The 16,543-nt window shown below is 45.1% G+C and overlaps 1 protein-coding gene across 3 annotated transcripts; it reads right to left on the reverse strand.

Annotated features, from left to right (window-relative positions):
• Nucleotides 1-11,213: 11,213 nt before the first annotated feature.
• NKX3-1 (NK3 homeobox 1) lies at nt 11,214-14,740 on the reverse strand. 3 transcript variants are annotated; one of them, XM_070045640.1, is made up of 3 exons: nt 14,553-14,740; nt 14,388-14,411; nt 11,214-13,154 (listed from the first exon to the last, which is right to left on the reverse strand). In XM_070045640.1, the coding sequence occupies exons 1-3, from the start codon at nt 14,692-14,694 to the stop codon at nt 12,736-12,738; spliced, it is 585 nt and encodes a 194-aa protein (XP_069901741.1). In that variant the 5' UTR covers nt 14,695-14,740; the 3' UTR covers nt 11,214-12,735. The 3 variants fall into 3 exon arrangements, with proteins under 3 accessions (XP_069901741.1, XP_069901742.1, XP_030734905.1); XM_070045641.1 differs by having other exon boundaries at nt 14,388-14,509; nt 14,678-14,694; XM_030879045.3 differs by having other exon boundaries at nt 14,388-14,740.
• Between the last annotated feature and the right edge of the window lie 1,803 nt (nt 14,741-16,543).

The raw sequence follows: 16,543 nt of genomic DNA on the forward strand, positions 1-16,543 counted from the left end.
GGTTTTGGCGTGAACATAAAGTTTCAGATCAATCGGATAAATACCTAGGAACGTCATTGCTGTGTCATATAGCAAGACTATATGTAGCTTTGTAAGAAGCTGTCTTCCAAAGTAACTGTACCATTTTGCATTCCTGCCAGCAATACATGAGAGTTCATATTGCTTCAAATCCTTGACAGCACTTGGTATTGTCAGTTTTTTTTTTAATTTAGCAATTCTAATAGGTGTGTAATGGTATCCCATTGTTGTTTTAATTTGCAATTTTCTAATGACAAGTGATGTGTACCACCTTTTTATGTGTTTATTTGCCATCTATGTATTGTGTTTCAAACTTCTTTGACTCTGGAGGCCTAGCTCAGAGCCTTAAATAATCATAGGTTCTAAATTAATCATTCGCTGTTTGTCTACCCCAGGGTACAGCTAAAGCCATGTTAAGACTGCTTGAAAAAATTCTTTTTTTTTTTTTAAGCTGCCTTAACTTTTCCTTCCGAAACTTTTTCAACATTATACATTTGTATGTAATGCAAATGGATTATTATTATTACTAGGCACCAGAATTCTTCTTGAGAAAAAACGTGCCATTTTTTTGGAAAAATATATGATAGCATGAGACAAGGCAATGAAAGTGGTGACAATGTTCCCTGATTGAAACAAAGAGAGCACTCTCTCTCTGTTCTCAAGGGGGAGGATCCAGAAAGAGGGAAGGAATTAGCAGATGAAAGGAGGCTGAGGTCCACATTCAATGAAGCAATCAGTAGAAATCCCACAATTTAAGATGAGGGATTTCTGATGCTAAATTTGAAAATCTTCATGTTGCTGTGGTATAACGCCCATTTTTGTCCCTCACCACCTCAACACATTTTCAGTAAACTTGACCACACTTACGAATGCTTTGTGTGAGAGCTTTGTATTGTTTTAGGAATTCAAGAATTTGAGTTTCATTTCTGCAGTGAAGAACAGAGATAGCACCTGTGGAAACTGAGAATGAAATGAACCCACCTAGGATTTAGCAACCATCTTGCTGAAGGTTAGGATTTTGACAGGGCATGAATGGAGATTTAAGCTAAGCTTAAGTGGCTCTCAGGGGCCAGGAGACCCTAGCTAAGCTAGCATCTGCATTATAGATATTACAGTAAGGACTCCTGTATAATTCTCAAATTACAATAGAATTTTTTTCTTTGGTTCCATCAACCATCATGTAAAGGAAATCTTTTCTTTAGATTGTGCAAATTTAACTCAACCTACATTGAGCTGGACATTGTGACAAATTACTGAGAATCTGCTTATATGACATTTTACATTTTATTTTTTTAATTGACTTTTTATTGTATAAATCAAGATTCATACACACACACACACACACACACACACACACACACACACCCCATAAGTAAATGGAATCAAAGGGTTTAGTGGGTGGAGACACATCCTGAGTTTCTGTAACTTCCTGGGGACCTTCTCTATCCCTTCTTTTTCCACTGTGTATATCTACTTGGGTGCTACGAGGAGACCAGGAATCCCAGGGTCGTGGGGTGCCGGGGCAGGAGGGGGCATCTGGTGGAGGCCCAGCCCAAGGCCTCAACATATTTTGAGAGCTCATTGCTTACCATGGGCTGCGCTGGCTGGGTGTGTTAATTTAACCCTAGGAAGTAGGTATTCTCAGGTGTGTTTGCACCTGGGGAAGTCAAGGCTTAGAGATTTAAATATTGTGCTCAGTTTGTACTGTTAAAAAGTTGTGCACTCAGGATTCAAATTCAAGTGATCTGACCCCAAATCTGTATAACATCTTATATGCAAGCTTAGTTTTTACATTTTAATTCATTCAAACATACGGTAATGGGAAGGGTCTGAGAGCTTCAAAAACGGAAGAGAAGTCATTGAACATAGATTGATAGAGCTGGAAGAACAGTTAGAGACTACTTTACAGATGAGGAAACGAAGGTAAAGGGAAGTGAATAACTTTCCTTAGGTCATACAACCTTTGAGCAGTAGATTTACTGTATCAATTTGAAGAGAAAGTCTTATTTTCCTTGTTAGGGGAATTTCTACAATGGGCCATCTCCCTACAGTACTCAAAGATCTAACTTGGCCATGGAAGAGAACTTGGCCAACTCAAAAATGTCTATGTCTTGAGATCCTTTCCTCTATTTCATAAAATAATATTGGAGAAAAAAATGGTTTCCATGATCATAAAACACTGAACTTCAGCTTTTTCAGAAGTACCTGCCCTCCCTCCCCAAGTCCAAATTTTGGAGGACTTCAGTGAATGAGATGCTGGCAGACAGTAGGTGGTTAGGTAGGCTTTTTCCCACTTACTGTGTCTCCCAGGACTGAAGATAGTCAACTGAAAAGCAATCAATATATGTTTCACTTTTGTTTTCTGTATAAATAGTTGTCTTATCTGAAATGACCTTTTCCAAGAGCTAATAGCCATAAATTTTTGCAGCTGGATATGTTTAGAAATGCCTCTTAGCTATTTTTGTTGATTTATTTTCTTTGTCTGTATTTGTGCAATCCAGCTTTGGGCATGGAAGCAAGCAGCCCTGGCCACTAGACGTCCACCTCTAATGATATAAACTCAGGAAACATAGTCTCTCTCCTGTGGGAAAGACCCCATATGGAATCCCATGGACTTATAGCTCAGCCCAGGAGAAATTACTACATGTTGGAGAATCATCTTCAGTTCCTTTTGTGGTAACTTTAGTCTGCATTCTCCCTGCCTGTTTTGAAATCTATCTCTATCTATCTATCTATCTATTTATCTATCTATCTGTTTGCAACTCCAGTGTCCAATAATACAGTGGTTATATATTATGGCATATTAAAAGGCCACAAAAATGAAAAGGCAAATACTATTTGCTATGTTGCTTCATGGAAAAGCATATATATGTTAAGTGACCACTGCATATATTTAATTATAGTATGCAAATTTTATTTATACATTTGGATAAAATTTAGACATTTTCTCTAAAAGAGGAAGGTGAACTGACAATTCTTGATGACCTAATATATGCTGAGTTTATCGCATTTAATGCATAGAATAACCCTGTAAAAAGGCATTATTACCTTCATTTAAAAATGAAGAATCTGAGTCTCAACAAGGTCAAATAACTTGCCAAAGGTCATACAGCTAATATAAACGTATAGCCAGTGTTCCAGTTCAGTCCAAAAGCTAAGATCCATGTTATTTTTATTCTGTCATGCTGCATTTAGAGAAACCTAACAATTAATGATTTAGGTAAAGAGCTTAGAGTTATGACTTTTTTAGTTAAAAATAAATATGAAGATATTTTTGTCCTCCATATTCACTGAGTTACTAATTTCTGAGTGAAGGAAGTATGAGTGGTACAGTGGAGAGAACTCATCATCCATTTGTCCTTTCACTATTACCTCTTTCTGGACATCCATTTCCCAGGCAACAATATACATGCTCCGAGGTCTAAAGTCAAACGGCTTCTATGAAAAGAATGCAATAGCTTAAGCCCTGAACATAAGACAGAGCAATAAACAAATCAGTATGGGCAGGGCTAAACTTAGATGAAATTTAGAAATAGAAATTTATTTTTTTTTTCTTTTTAAACCTCCAGCATTCTTTCCCCTCTCTTTTACAGTGACCCATTTTTGGTATCACAAGCTGTCTCTATTGAAATCAATAAACTTATTCAAGACCTCTGAGTAGTTCCCTGGGGACAGTTTGTTTTCTGAAGCTGCTATAGATCCCTCCAGCTGCCCTAATGAGTAAGGGCTGTGCACCATAAGCTTTGTATAATAGGTCGAATACAGGAAGCATGAAGAAGGTTCTGGAGCTAACTTTTGCCTTCTTTAAATTTGGTTTGGTGTGAAATTTGAATTATTAAACAAGAGTCAGTAAAACATTTTTTAAATAAACATTAATATTGGGGGATAAATGATTCATCAAGTTTAATTCACTTCTTTTCCCAGGACCATTTATATTTTAGCCAGAGACGGGAACCTTATGGTTCAAGAATGGAATTTCAGATATCAATCAGCAGGTATCAATCAATCAATAGGTCTCCATTGCCCCTGAAATCGTAAAATTGTTTGTTTCCCTTATGAGTCAGACATGGGACCTGGAGAGCTGAATAGATTCAGTTCACCATGATGAGGATTAATTTCTCCATTCGACAGAGGAGTAGCTGAAAGTCAGAAGAGTTGTGGAGATCTGCCCTCACCTCACAGTTAGTAGGTGGTAAGCAGGTTAGAACCCGATACTTCTCCCTAGAATGGTAGAGCTAGAGGGCTGGCAAAGATCTTAAGTTGCAACACGCATGTCCATTCTCCTTACAACCTCCTCACCAAATAGTTGTCACATCCCCAGTGACAGGGAACCCACATCAGTCCAGTGATTTCTTAGACATTGCTGATCTGAGCACTGTGTCACCTTGATGACTCCACCTATAGGACAACACAGGAAAAGACTAACGCTTCCCTTCTCTTCTCTGACACTTCTGATTCAAATCCCTGCATCATCCCGATTAAGCTTCTCTGAACTTGCTACAGTTTACCTCAAACTATGGTTCTCAGAACCAAACCTAGTACTCCAGGTGAGGTCTGGACTTATTTATTCCTTCCTTCCTTCATTCAGCAGAAATATATTTGATCAGTGTCAGACTACACTCAGCTCAGTGCAGAGTAAGGAGGAATGCTCAGTCCTGTTGCTCAGGACAAGATACATTTTTGGTTACTGTCCAAGATCAAATTCTTTCTGGTTTTTAAGGGTTTATGGTCAGCTAGCTCTCTTAAGTTCTTTCCCATGGACTCCTATTGTAGTGTGTGGCTTGAGTTCTACCAGGCTGTTTCTCTGTGTGGGAAGTTTGCCCTATTTGTGTGAAAACCCATCCTGTCACCGGGGGGTGGGGAGGGGAGGGGGGTGCCTACACAGGCTTTAATAAAACCCATTTGGGTTTTAATGAGAACACCTTTCCTCAGATCCCGGCCCAGCTTTTATTTTTTCCTGATGCCAAAGTTGACATGCCCCCAGTGTATCTCTGTAATAAAACCTAATCTCTAGGACAGAGAGCCACCTCTGCATTCAGGAGTCAATCAGAAGCCAAGGAGGGGGTGGCGAGCTCACATGTACATGGAGATGCTTCCGCAGGCTATGGAAAACTACCTGTCCAGTCCCTTCCCCATGGCTTCCCACCGTGTTATCCCTCCTTCTGTGCCTTTGCTCTTCACATGCACTTGAACTGGCTCCCCGGGGAAAAAGGCAACCACCCAGTAATAGGGCACATGATCTCAGTCAAGGTCTAAACAGCATTTCTGGAGTCAGGATTCTGGAAATAGGAGGTTGTAGAACTTTGACATCTGTACCATCCTATCTTGCTGTGTCTTTCCTCACTCATGCCATCCCTCCTCATCCTGTTCTTTTCCCCTTCTCTCTTGAAAGAGCTCCTTTCAATGGAATTTCTTGATGCTATTTACACATTTATGGAGGGTCTTGTCTACCCATTAATAGGATAAGCAAGATTTAAAACACAGAGAAATCATTTGGGTGAGTCACACTGAGGACCCTGGGACCTTTGTCCTAAGCTTCCATCATCAATTCACCCTGTCGGTTTGTACATGTCACGAAGGGAGCAGCAGAAGAAAAGTCTGCAGCCTCCATCAGTGTCTCCCTTCTCCGACTCAGAAGCCTCTCATGCTCGTTCCTCCATTTTGTTGGTTCGTGTCGCAGGAAGGAGACGTGGTCCTTCTAACTAGAGTTCTGTTAAAGCTAAAGCAACATCTCCTCACATGCCTGTGCCGTGGCAATCCTCAGTACCCGCTCTGCACCTCACTGTGCAAGGCAAAGAACCTGCACCTCTGATGAGTCAGATCTTCCTTGAATGGGGGAAAAATCGTCAAGGATGTCAGTATAAACAAGCTCTCGGCATGGAGTGAGGGAGAGAGATTCCAAACTTTTCCATGAGAGAGCGACATCTCCCCATCCTCCAAGTCTGTGTTGTGAATATTCCCCACATTCTTCTCCATAAAAGCTAGCTCGTTTCTACCACTCTTGTTTTCACATGTTGTTTAGGTCAAGTTTAAGCTGTTCTAGCTTTGAGCTGGAGTTCTGATGCCAAGTCTTTGCAACCAACAAGGACCTACTGTACAGCACAGGGAACTCTGCTCAATATTCTGTAACAACCTAAATGGGAAAAGAATTTGAAATGAATAGATACATGTATATGTATAACTGAATCACTTTGTTGTACACCTGAAACTAACACAACATGGTTAATCAACTAGACTCCAATATAAAATAAAAAAGTTAAAAAAAACCCTGTGCTGTCACAGGTATATCCCCTCCCTCAGCCCATGAGCCACCCTCCACCTTATCCATCTCTGCACACACACTTTAAAAAAAAGTTTAGTATTACCAGTTTGGCAGGAGGAAGTGTAAATGTTATGTCAGTGTTAAGACAGGACTTAATCCTGAGAGATGAGTTGTCAGGGAAGCGAGACACTTATTGACACGTGTTAAATGACACCTGCAGTTCCCAATGGTGCACAAACAAGGTAGTTCCAGGACAGGTGAAAACTGCTCCACAGGAGTGGGGGGCGGAATTTTCCTTCCTGTCTTCCAGGGCAGAGTGTACTGTCATTCTGATGGGCCCGGGTAGCGGATGGGTAATAAATGAAATGCTTCTGGATTACCAGGTTAGTCAAACACCCAGGAAGTTTGGGTCCTTTCAGTTTCGAGCGAGGGATTAACTGGAATAAGCTGGGCTTTCCAGAATTACACAGGGCCTTTTGATGATGTCAGAAATTCCAAGAGGAGGAGGCTGGAGAAGAAAGTAAGAAAAGCTGAACATCTGTTCTCTGTAAAAATAATAAGCAAGCAAAACAAAACAAAACGAACAAAACCAACCCAAACCTACCCCTAACTCCTCCCTTCCCGGTAGGCTTCTCCAGGTAGCTCTCTCTTGTCCTGGCATCTGTAAGGCTGAGGAAGAAAACCAGTTGAAAAGGGGCGAAGCAAGTGGTTTGTAGTGTTGGACATTATATTTAAAAAAATACTAATGCCTGAGCCATTTTCCAGAGATTATAGTGCAACCGATGTTAAGCAGGGCTGGAGCTCCCATGTTTTGGTAAAGTCTCCCAGGATTTTCTAATGTGCAGCCGATACTGATGACCACGGGACCGAAGAGCATCCTGCAAATGCAGTGGAGCCTGTGGGGCCACCTGGTATTTGAGATCAAATGCTGCTGGAGGGACTTCCCTGGCGGTGCAGTGGTTAAAACTCTGCGCTTCCACTGCATGGGGCACGGGTTCGATCCCTGGTCAGGGAACTACGATCCAGCATGCCACGTGGTGTGGGTAAAAAAGAAATAAAGTTTAATTTTAAAAAATTATTTTAAAAAACTGCTGCTGGAATTCCACCTTCAAGAGAGCAAAGTCAGCATTTTCTCCCACATACCGCCATGGATTTCTAGGCTTAAAAACAATCTTTGAGGGCTTCCCTGGTGGCGCAGTGGTTGGGAGACGGCCTGCCGATGCAGGGGACACGGGTTCGTGCCCCGGTCCGGGAAGATCCCACATGCCGCGGAGCGGCTGGGCCCGTGAGCCATGGCCGCTGAGCCTGAGTGTCCGGAGACTGTGCTCCGCAGCGGGAGACGCCACAACAGTGAGAGGCCCGCGTACCACAAAAAAACAATCTTTGAGTAACCTTCAGTCATTCCAAGGAGAAAACGGGGCTTCCCTCTGGGTGTCACCCCTTCCTTTCTGCCCCATCACCTCCCTGTTGAGGGTTGTGCCCATCACTGGATCGGCTGAAAACAGGAGGAGACTGTCCAGTTAGAAGAGGCTGCACAGGGGACCCATCCTAAATTTCCATTCTAGATCTCTCCTAAACCCCATATCAGGCCCAGAGCAAGTTCAGGAAATAAGTCCAGCCATGTCTGGAGCCTTTGTCGAGGTCAGAGGAGGACACACCACAGAGACTGAGGTTCTGCCTTCCCTTGCTGACTTTTGACGCGCTAGTCTGTCTGGGAAAGTTTGCACGAAGGCCAAGTCTATGGCTAAACTCGGAGTTCTTTATGTTCCAGGACTATCATTCCTGCCCCTTTTCTTGGGCAGTAAATAACTCTTGGCTTTGACAAACAAGCCCTGGTGACACATTGGTGATGGCTGCGGGCAGAGCAGAGTCTGGGTGTTTCTGCGCAGAGCCTGGTACCCTAAGCCTAGTCTGACCCTTTTGACTCAGATTTCCTCATTACAAGGAATGGTGGTGACCGTGGCCCTGAGACTGAGCATGGCCGGGGTCTGATGTCTTACAGTGAATTCCGTGGTGCTCCACCCAGGCCCCATACCGGGGAGACGCAGCCCCACAGCTGCTGGGAATGTTGACGGTAATGACTTATAGCTTGTCCCTTGGTGGCCAGAAAGGAATGCATCGTCCAAGGTTACTGCCTCTTTCAGGAGGTGGCCAATGCTGGGATACAAGTACCCGTCCTTTCCTCGATCTGGGACACATCGGCTTCGGGGCTTCTTAAAGTATCAGGTGAGGACTCAGTCACACCTGCCTTAGGAATCAGCTTCTCCTGCTCTTCAACTGTGCTGTCCTCACTTCCTCTTGGGTGTGTTTCCTGAGCTCACCTCAACAAACCTTCTGTGTGCAACTCTCCCTCACAGGGCACCCAAGCTAAGTGACTTTCTCTTCACAGCCACTGGTCCCTCAGAGGTCAGCTTTAAGACACAGGGTATTAACATCACCCCAGGAAAACGACTTGCTTTGTACTTAGAAGGAAAACTTTTATCAGGTGCACATCTTTGACATTTATTTCCCCTTCTGGCAGCTATGGCCTTCCTAAGGAGGCCTGGGGAGGACGAGTGAGACCTCCAGTGACAAAGCTGCGGTGACTCTAGAAATTTGCACCTGAAGTAACCTGAGAGACAGATTGAAAAGGAATTCTGAATCCCACAGACTCGCTAAGGCGAGATGCTGGAAGAAGACAGGTATGAGATTAGCAGAGACGTTCAAGGAAAGTTGGAAAAGTGACAAGGAAGAGGAGGCAGGGGGCTTTCTTTAGAGATGGGAGATTTTTGTTCAATTTCCTGGATTACTTTTAATGGTTAAAGAAAATAATCCACATCTGTTAATTTACTGCAAGAGCTTTTGTAATTTGAGAGCCTTCCAAGGGAGGGGAGGATGACTGTAGATTTATGCAAAGAGTTAAATCTCGTGATGTGAACATGCAACGAGAGGCCCCACCTGTGTGTACAATGTACTTAAAGGATTAGAGCAAACTTTGAAAATTATGATATGTTTTACCTACAGTAAGCACCTTACCCTTTAAGCTTCTATTTCCTGGAAGGAGGTGGGAGGAAAGAAAACCATCAATTCTCTCAGGTAATCAGGTGCATGAGACACTCTGCTTGTGGGATTGAATGAAGGTTTAAATGCAGGTGGATGAAGGATGTGTTCTTGATATATTTTATTTTAAACCTATTTTCAATGCTTGCAATTCCAATTCCAAGGTGTTGCTTGTCAGAGTTCCATGTGCCCTGAATGAAGGTGACATTTTCAGGGAGATGCAGGAGCCAGGGAAGCAGTCGTCGTGTGAGGGGCTACTGGGCGCAGGAAGGGGAATTTTAAAAGAAGTGTTGCTGTGGTCCCCATGTTCCCTTCAGGGTCTTCAAGAAATTCAGGTAAATACCTGACATTCTCTAAACCAAAGGTATCCCTGGGCTAAAGCAGGTGATTATTAAAATGACACAAACATTTCTTTCCACTCCATGTGATTAACCAGTAACGGAGGCCAGAGCATTTATAAAAGAATGACCAGGGCTTCCCTGGTGGCACAGTGGTTGGGAGTCCGCCTGCCGATGCAGGGGACATGGGTTCGTGCCCCAGTCCGGGAAGAACCCACATGCCGTGGAGCGGCTGGGCACGTGAGCCATGGCCGCTGAGCCTGCGCGTCCGGAGCCTGTGCTCCGCAACGGGAGAGGCCACAACAGTGAGAGGTCCGCGTACCGCAAAAAAAAAAAAAAAGAAAAAAAAAAAAAAGAATGACCATCCTCTGCTATCCACTAAGCTACTGCTTTTGATTATTCAGTCTCCATAGCTTAGTCCGGCAGGCGAAGAGTGGGAGAACAGGGTAATAAGAAACACAGAAACTCAATAGCATTCAGTCTGTAGGAAACAGAAAATCACACACAGATATGTCTAAAAATGACACAGTACTTTATTTGAAAAATACTCAGGTGTTGCAAAAAATACATAGAAATATAAAGTTTGGTCGGTGTACTTTACTAAAGTTCAACTCACAGGCTTGTGTGTTACAGATTGGAGCAGAGTTTGTTATGCACGTGGAGAACCCAAACCGATTTATTAAACAGGATAGAAACAGGTTGTCTGGGTGAAGTGGTCTGGGGGGGTGGGGTACCCTCCAGTTTACCTATCAGATACGGATATACTAGCTCTTCAAAGGTTGTTCTACCCGTTTGGATATGGGTGAGTGACTAGTTCCAATGGGGGAAAAGCAAGATGGATTCACCAAACCAAAGAATTCTAAACAAAGACTTATTTTTTTCTTTCTGCAACACAATATACATCACAGTAAAATGTTTAATACTTGCAGGTTTGGGGGTTGAAAGAATTCAACGCAGAGGGAGGGAGAGGAAGGGTACTGACCAGAGAGCGAGCACTGAACGTTTATCTTAAAAGACGTGTGAGAGGCAGAAAAGCAATTAGGCTGCACTGCCTTCCGTGCTCCCCTTTCTGTGTGGGCGACACGTGGCATCTGACGGTATTTCAATGTGGAGCTCAAACCATAGAAAATGGGATGAAACGAGCCAACTTTCTATCAACTTTGGCAGTTTTGCCACCAACAGTAAATTGGACCTTTTTAATAGGAGGAAATTGAAAGGTTTCTCATTGAACAGAATTAAGTAGTGGGATCAAGAGATTTCCAGGCCTCAGGGTACCTCATTAGCAACTGGCTTTTTTTCATTCCAATGTCTCCCCTCTCCCAGGTCACCTGAGATTATAGGATAAAAACAGAAGGGTGGCCAAACTTCTCCTGTGCCCTCTTCTCATTCTCTCTGAAGTCACCAGATGACTCATTGGCGGGGGGGGGATCCTTTTTTTTTTTTTTTTATAAGCACTAAACACAGCTCCTGAAGCATTTGGACAGTTTCATTGTTTGGTGATGGAAGCCGCAATAATGTGTTTTGAAAACTGTTTCTTTTTTCTTAGCTCCTTCCTGCAAAGTACCATCAGCCCGGTCAGCTTGCTTAGGGGGTGGGGCTTTCTAAGGTCCAGGCCCCTATTCTCCACGCTCCACCCCTGAGCCTTCAATGTCCACTAGACAGCTCTACGGGCGCCTGACCCTTCACTCTGCGCTGTATTCATCCTTGAGTGTGAAACTCCATACCTCTTACCTCCTCTGCCTGCAGGGATCCCAAAGGGTTCTCAGACTTTGAGCTGTAACAACAGAGCCACCAGAAAGTCCTATAAAAGCAGCAGTGACCTTCTGGAGCTGTCAAGTCTTTAAATAGGATTTGGGATTTAATGCTGTATATTTTTAAAGGAAAGACATAAGAATTGCTAGTTTTTTTAAATAACGCATGTCTTTTAGCCAATTCAGAATCTGCTCACCCCCTACTTTTTTTAAACCCAGGAGAGATAAAACTTTGGGGGAAAAAAAAAAAAAGACCAGATCTCAGGCTAAATAAGGAAGGTGTATGTTAGGTGCAATCAGACTAAAAGAAGAACTTCAGTGGGTGACTTGTGGAAAGGGAACAAAAAATAAAAGAAAGGGGAAAGGAAGGAGCTTAAGGAATTACGTGATCTGTCATGGTGTAGTATGAATTACAGCCTGAAAACTCCAGGAGCCGTCTCATTCTGAATTCTCAGACCCAGAGCAAAAAGGTCAGAAGAGAATCTTTTACCTTTTGCTGATTTAAAAAAAAAAAAATGCAATGCCCCCCAGCAGCATTGCGGAGACTCCCCCTTAGACCGCTGTCTTGGACACGCAGAGATCCTTCTGGCCTGGGCCCACCTCCTACAGGAGAGTTCTGTTTATACAGCTTGTCTTAAGACCACAGTGAGTGCTTCTTGTTCTGCTTGGGCCACCCTGTAAATACTTAAGTCGGCGTATTATTTAAAAAGGAATAATAAAAAGCTTCTATTTTCATCTCTTCCTACCCACCTCCGTATCCCGTGCCAACCTGCGCTGAGCACGACAGGCTTCTCTATGGGATTCTCCATGTCCCTCTCTCTTCCAGGGACAGAGAGAAACCTTGGTCATAGTCCAAGGTCAACGAGAGGCTTCTGACCTTCGGTTTAATTCAGTAGGTGACATCCTCTTATTAGCCGTCCTTCCCCGCCCCCCTCCCCCTTCGGGTGTGCTCTGTCAGAGTGGATGGTCAGTTACACAAGAGGGTGGAGCTGGAGGAAACAGAATCCTCGGAAGTGACGTGGACACCTCCTACAAAATCACCCAAAGTGCTAGAAACAGCACTTGGCTTTATCCCTCTCTACTTCAAGCAGGTCTCTAAAAAGCAAAAATGACGTACGTTCTGTGTTGGGGGAAGTATTTGGATACTAAATCATTCCGTGTCCCAGATCTTTCGTTGGCCCACTCGTGAAGAATCTGGGATTTCCATGCAAACCTCCAACAGTTTTGGTCTCGCACCTCTTGCTGCTCCCTGACCCCGGGCCCTTTTGCCTTCCAGAGGGGCCACCTGGGGAAGGCGGTTCTTGATCCCTCGTGGTTGTCGGAGGCGTTACCAGAAAGCTGGGCTCCAGCCTGCCAAGCAGTAAAGGTAGGGGTAGTAAGGGTAGGCGTTATGCATGGAGATGAGGGAGCCCCGCGAGAAGCCCTCCTCTTTCAGAGCTGGCAAGGAAGGATGCTTCTCCAGGTCTCCCAGGTCTGAGGTGAGCTGCTTCCGCTTGGTCTTATAGCGTCTGTTCTGGAACCATATTTTCACTTGGGTCTCCGTGAGCTTGAGGTTCTTGGCCAGGTGAGCCCTTTCGGGAGCTGACAGATACTTCTGGTGACTGAACTTCCTCTCCAACTCAACGACCTGATTGTGCGAGAAGGCGACCCGGGAGCGCTTCTGTGGCTGCTTAGGGGCTGGGGGCAGGCTCGGTGAGGCGTCCCGAGTGTTTTCCCAGTCCAACAGATAAGTCTCAAAGTGCCTGTCTGGAAATGAGAGGGGAGAAGCAGGGATGGGAAGGAAAACGTTACATGTTAGCACGGAAGAGTACAGAATTCAATCCACCCTTATCTCTTCTGGTGAGTGAACAAACAGCCCACTGTCGGTTTAGACACATTGCACTTTTTTCACAGGACTAAGGAACTCTCTGAGTGGGGAGTGAGTGCATATGTAGATTACGTGTTAGTTTTCTACTAGTCATCAAGTCCCCAAAGTAGGAGCAGTTAGTGCTAGAACTTCCTGCCGTATCATCCAGTAGAATGAAATAGGGATTCTGCATATGTCTTGAGGGGAAGCGGGAGCAGGGAGGCAGGAAAAACTCTGAGAAATAAGATACCCGGTAAAGCGGGCCCCAAAGGCACCCGATGTTAACATCCGGGTGGCAAGAGAGGGCTTGTGTGGTAGGAAAGTTCATTCTCTGGCTTTAATCCCCCCTTTTTTTTCTCAACCAGCCGTTAGGATGCCTCATAAGAAGGGTGTGTATTGTATGGTGACGGCTGGTACCTAGACTTATCGTGGTGATCACTTTGTAGTGTGTACACATATCAAATTATTGTGTTGTACACCTGAAACTAATATAATCTTATGTATCAATTTTACCTCAGTTTAAAAAAAAAACTGATGGGAAAGAAAGTAAGTCTACTCTAAGCGTTCCGACGTTGTAACTCCTGAAGACCAGAGGGGCTCCTAGACTTACTGTTTATTGCCCGTGGGACTGGGAAGCGAAGGGCATCTTTGTTGGTCAAACCCTGATTTATTAATATTAATACGCTATTATCAATAACTCGTTATATGTTAATTGTCGTAACTGCCCAGAAGTAATATGGGGCTGGCGCCGATCAAGGGTCGCACTGTGGCTGGGAGCGATGTGGGGGTTTCCTTCTGGGACACTGGACCACGGTGGGAGCTTCGTGCGCGCTCGCCTTTTGACCCCGGGGCGCGGAGAACCCGCTGCGCAGAGCACCTTGCCGGGCGAGTCAAGCCCAGTCTAAATCCTGCGCCGCCCTGACGCTGGGGTCACGGTTAATCTCCGAGGCGCGCCCGTGGCGGAGGCCGTGAGGTCCCTTCGCCCGTCGCCGCGGGGCCCCGCATCCCTGCAGCCGGAGCTCCGGAGGTCCACCCAGCACCCGCCCTCACGCCCGTTCGGCCAGCAGACCGGCCCTCCCTTCCGAAAGGACCCACCCCGGCCCAGCCCGGCCTCCCCAACCTCGCCGGCATACGTGGCTCGGTCTCCGCCGGCTGCTCTGCCTCCCCGCGCGCAGCGCGGGGCCGGGCTCTCGGCTGGTCCTCCGGAGCCCCGGCGCCTCCTCTTCCTCCCTCGGGCTCCGGCTCAGGGTCTCGCCTCCGGTCAGGCTGGCGCGGGGGCTGCGGGCTGCCCGCGTGACCTGCGCGCCGATCAGCGCCTTCCCGCAGGATATCCTGGATGAGGAAGGAGGTGAGCGGCTTGGACTGGGTGGGCGGCACGGCCCGGGGGCTGCAGCTAGCTGCCCCCGCCTCCCCGGGCCGCGGCTCGGGAGTCCGAAGCATCCCCGAGGTTCGGCTCCGGCGCCCAGGCTCAGGCCCCTGCGGATGCCACCAGGCTGAGCTCGCCGCTCCGGCACCACTTTCACTTTCCGCGGCCCCGGGAACTTATAGCCTTAGGGGCGCGCCGCGCCGCCTTCCCATTGGCCGCCCGCCCGAACCGCGCGGCTGATTGGCCGCCCGCCGCTCCAGGTGAGGGTAAAGGGGAGTCCCTCGCACAGTCTGGGTCGTGTCTTTCATAGAGGATTTCTTCCGAAGTTGCTTCTTCTCCAGGATCCTGGCTCGCCTCCCTCCTCCCTACGTCGTTTTCCCTGGCTGGTAGAGAAAACCAAAGCGGGTCTCTTCGGCCCCAACTCAGCTAATATGTTTAGCTGCTTCTGGGAAATCATGATGCAGAAGAGAAATACTCCATTTAGCTCTTAGAGATCGTTAAAGTGCCTTTACTCACAAAGAAATAGGTGGGGCAATTACCAGCATCCCACCTTACAGATGAGAATTCTGGGTGCCCGTTGACAAGGAGACAATGGTAGCAAAGCTGGGTCTACTAAACCTAAGTCTGTCAAAGAGACATGACAGGTAAGTGCAGTACCTGACCCCAGGCTGGATTCTGTACTTGGGGCAATTGATGAAAATGGAATAGGACCAATGGCTAAAAGTATTGAATCAGTGTTACATTTACTGAAATTGGTAACAGTATTGTGATTGTATAAAAGAATATTCTTCGGAAATAAACACTAAAGTATGTAGGGGCAAAGGCCAATGATGTATGTAACTTACCCTCAATTGGTTCAGAAACAATGACATAGATGGATAGATAGATTCCATATGATAAAGTTGAATGGGTTAACATATTAATTGGTGAATCTAGAAAAAGGGTATACCAGTGTTCTTTTGAACTATCTTTATTTAAGCAACTTTCCTGTACGTCCTACTCTAAGACACCTTTCATTCGACTGGAAACTTCAAAAAGACGGTATGTTGTATGTCTGGGGAGAAGGGAGAGGGAGTAGGTTATTGCGGATAAAGAAACTGCTAAAGAGAACCACCTTGTGTAATATGAATGAAGGTCTTTGGCAAGGATGGTTTTCTTCTCTCATTTTTTTCATTAAAAATTTTTGTACCATTTTCTTTTGAAATAGTTATAAATTCCCAGGAATTTGCAAAATCTGTACCCCTAACTTCCCCCAATGGTGACATATTATGTAACTGCAGTAAAATATAAAAACCAGGAAATTGACATTGATACACACCATGAATTAGACTACAGACCTTATTTTATTGTCACCACGTAAAAGCCTGCGTTCATGTGTGTGTGCGAGCGTGTGTGTAGCTCAATGCAATTTTATCATGAGAGTAGATTCTTGTAAAGCCACAATCAAGATACAGAATTGCTGCATCACTGCAAAAGAACTCCTTGTGCTATCTCTTTGTATTTGGGTACCCAAACCCCTTCCCTCCATCACGGGCCCCTGGTAACCAGTAATTTGTTCTCTGTCTCTATAATTTTACTATCTGGAGAATGTTCTATAAATGGAATCAAATGTGGTACAGTATGCAACCTTGTGGAATTGGGTTATTTTTTTGCTGAGTATAGTGCTTCTGAGCCTACTCAGACTGTTGCATATATTAATAGTGAATACTTTTTAAAATTGCTGAGTAGTATTCTACTGTACAGATCTGCCAGAGTTTGTTAACTGTCCACCCACTGACGGACAATTGATCTGTTTCCAGGGTTTTGTTTGTTTGCTTGTTTTGTTTTACTATTTTGAATGAAAGTGCTGTAGACATTCATGTACAGGTTTTTGTGTGAATACGAGTTTTCATTTCTCTAGGATAAATGTTCAGGAATGCAATC

Source organism: Globicephala melas, chromosome 6 (assembly GCF_963455315.2).
Source record: "Globicephala melas chromosome 6, mGloMel1.2, whole genome shotgun sequence".
In the NCBI taxonomy this organism is placed as follows: Eukaryota; Metazoa; Chordata; class Mammalia; order Artiodactyla; family Delphinidae; genus Globicephala; species Globicephala melas.

What these genes read in the sequence shown, in the direction of transcription:
- NKX3-1 (XM_030879045.3), bottom strand. Translation starts at nt 14,694, where the DNA reads ATGCTTCGGACTCCCGAGCCGCGGCCCGGGGAGGCGGGGGCAGCTAGC. An exon ending in GCCGGCGGAGACCGAGCCAC is followed by an intron (nt 13,155 to 14,387) that starts GTATGCCGGCGA and finishes TCTCATTTCCAG; the next exon opens with ACAGGCACTTTGAGACTTAT.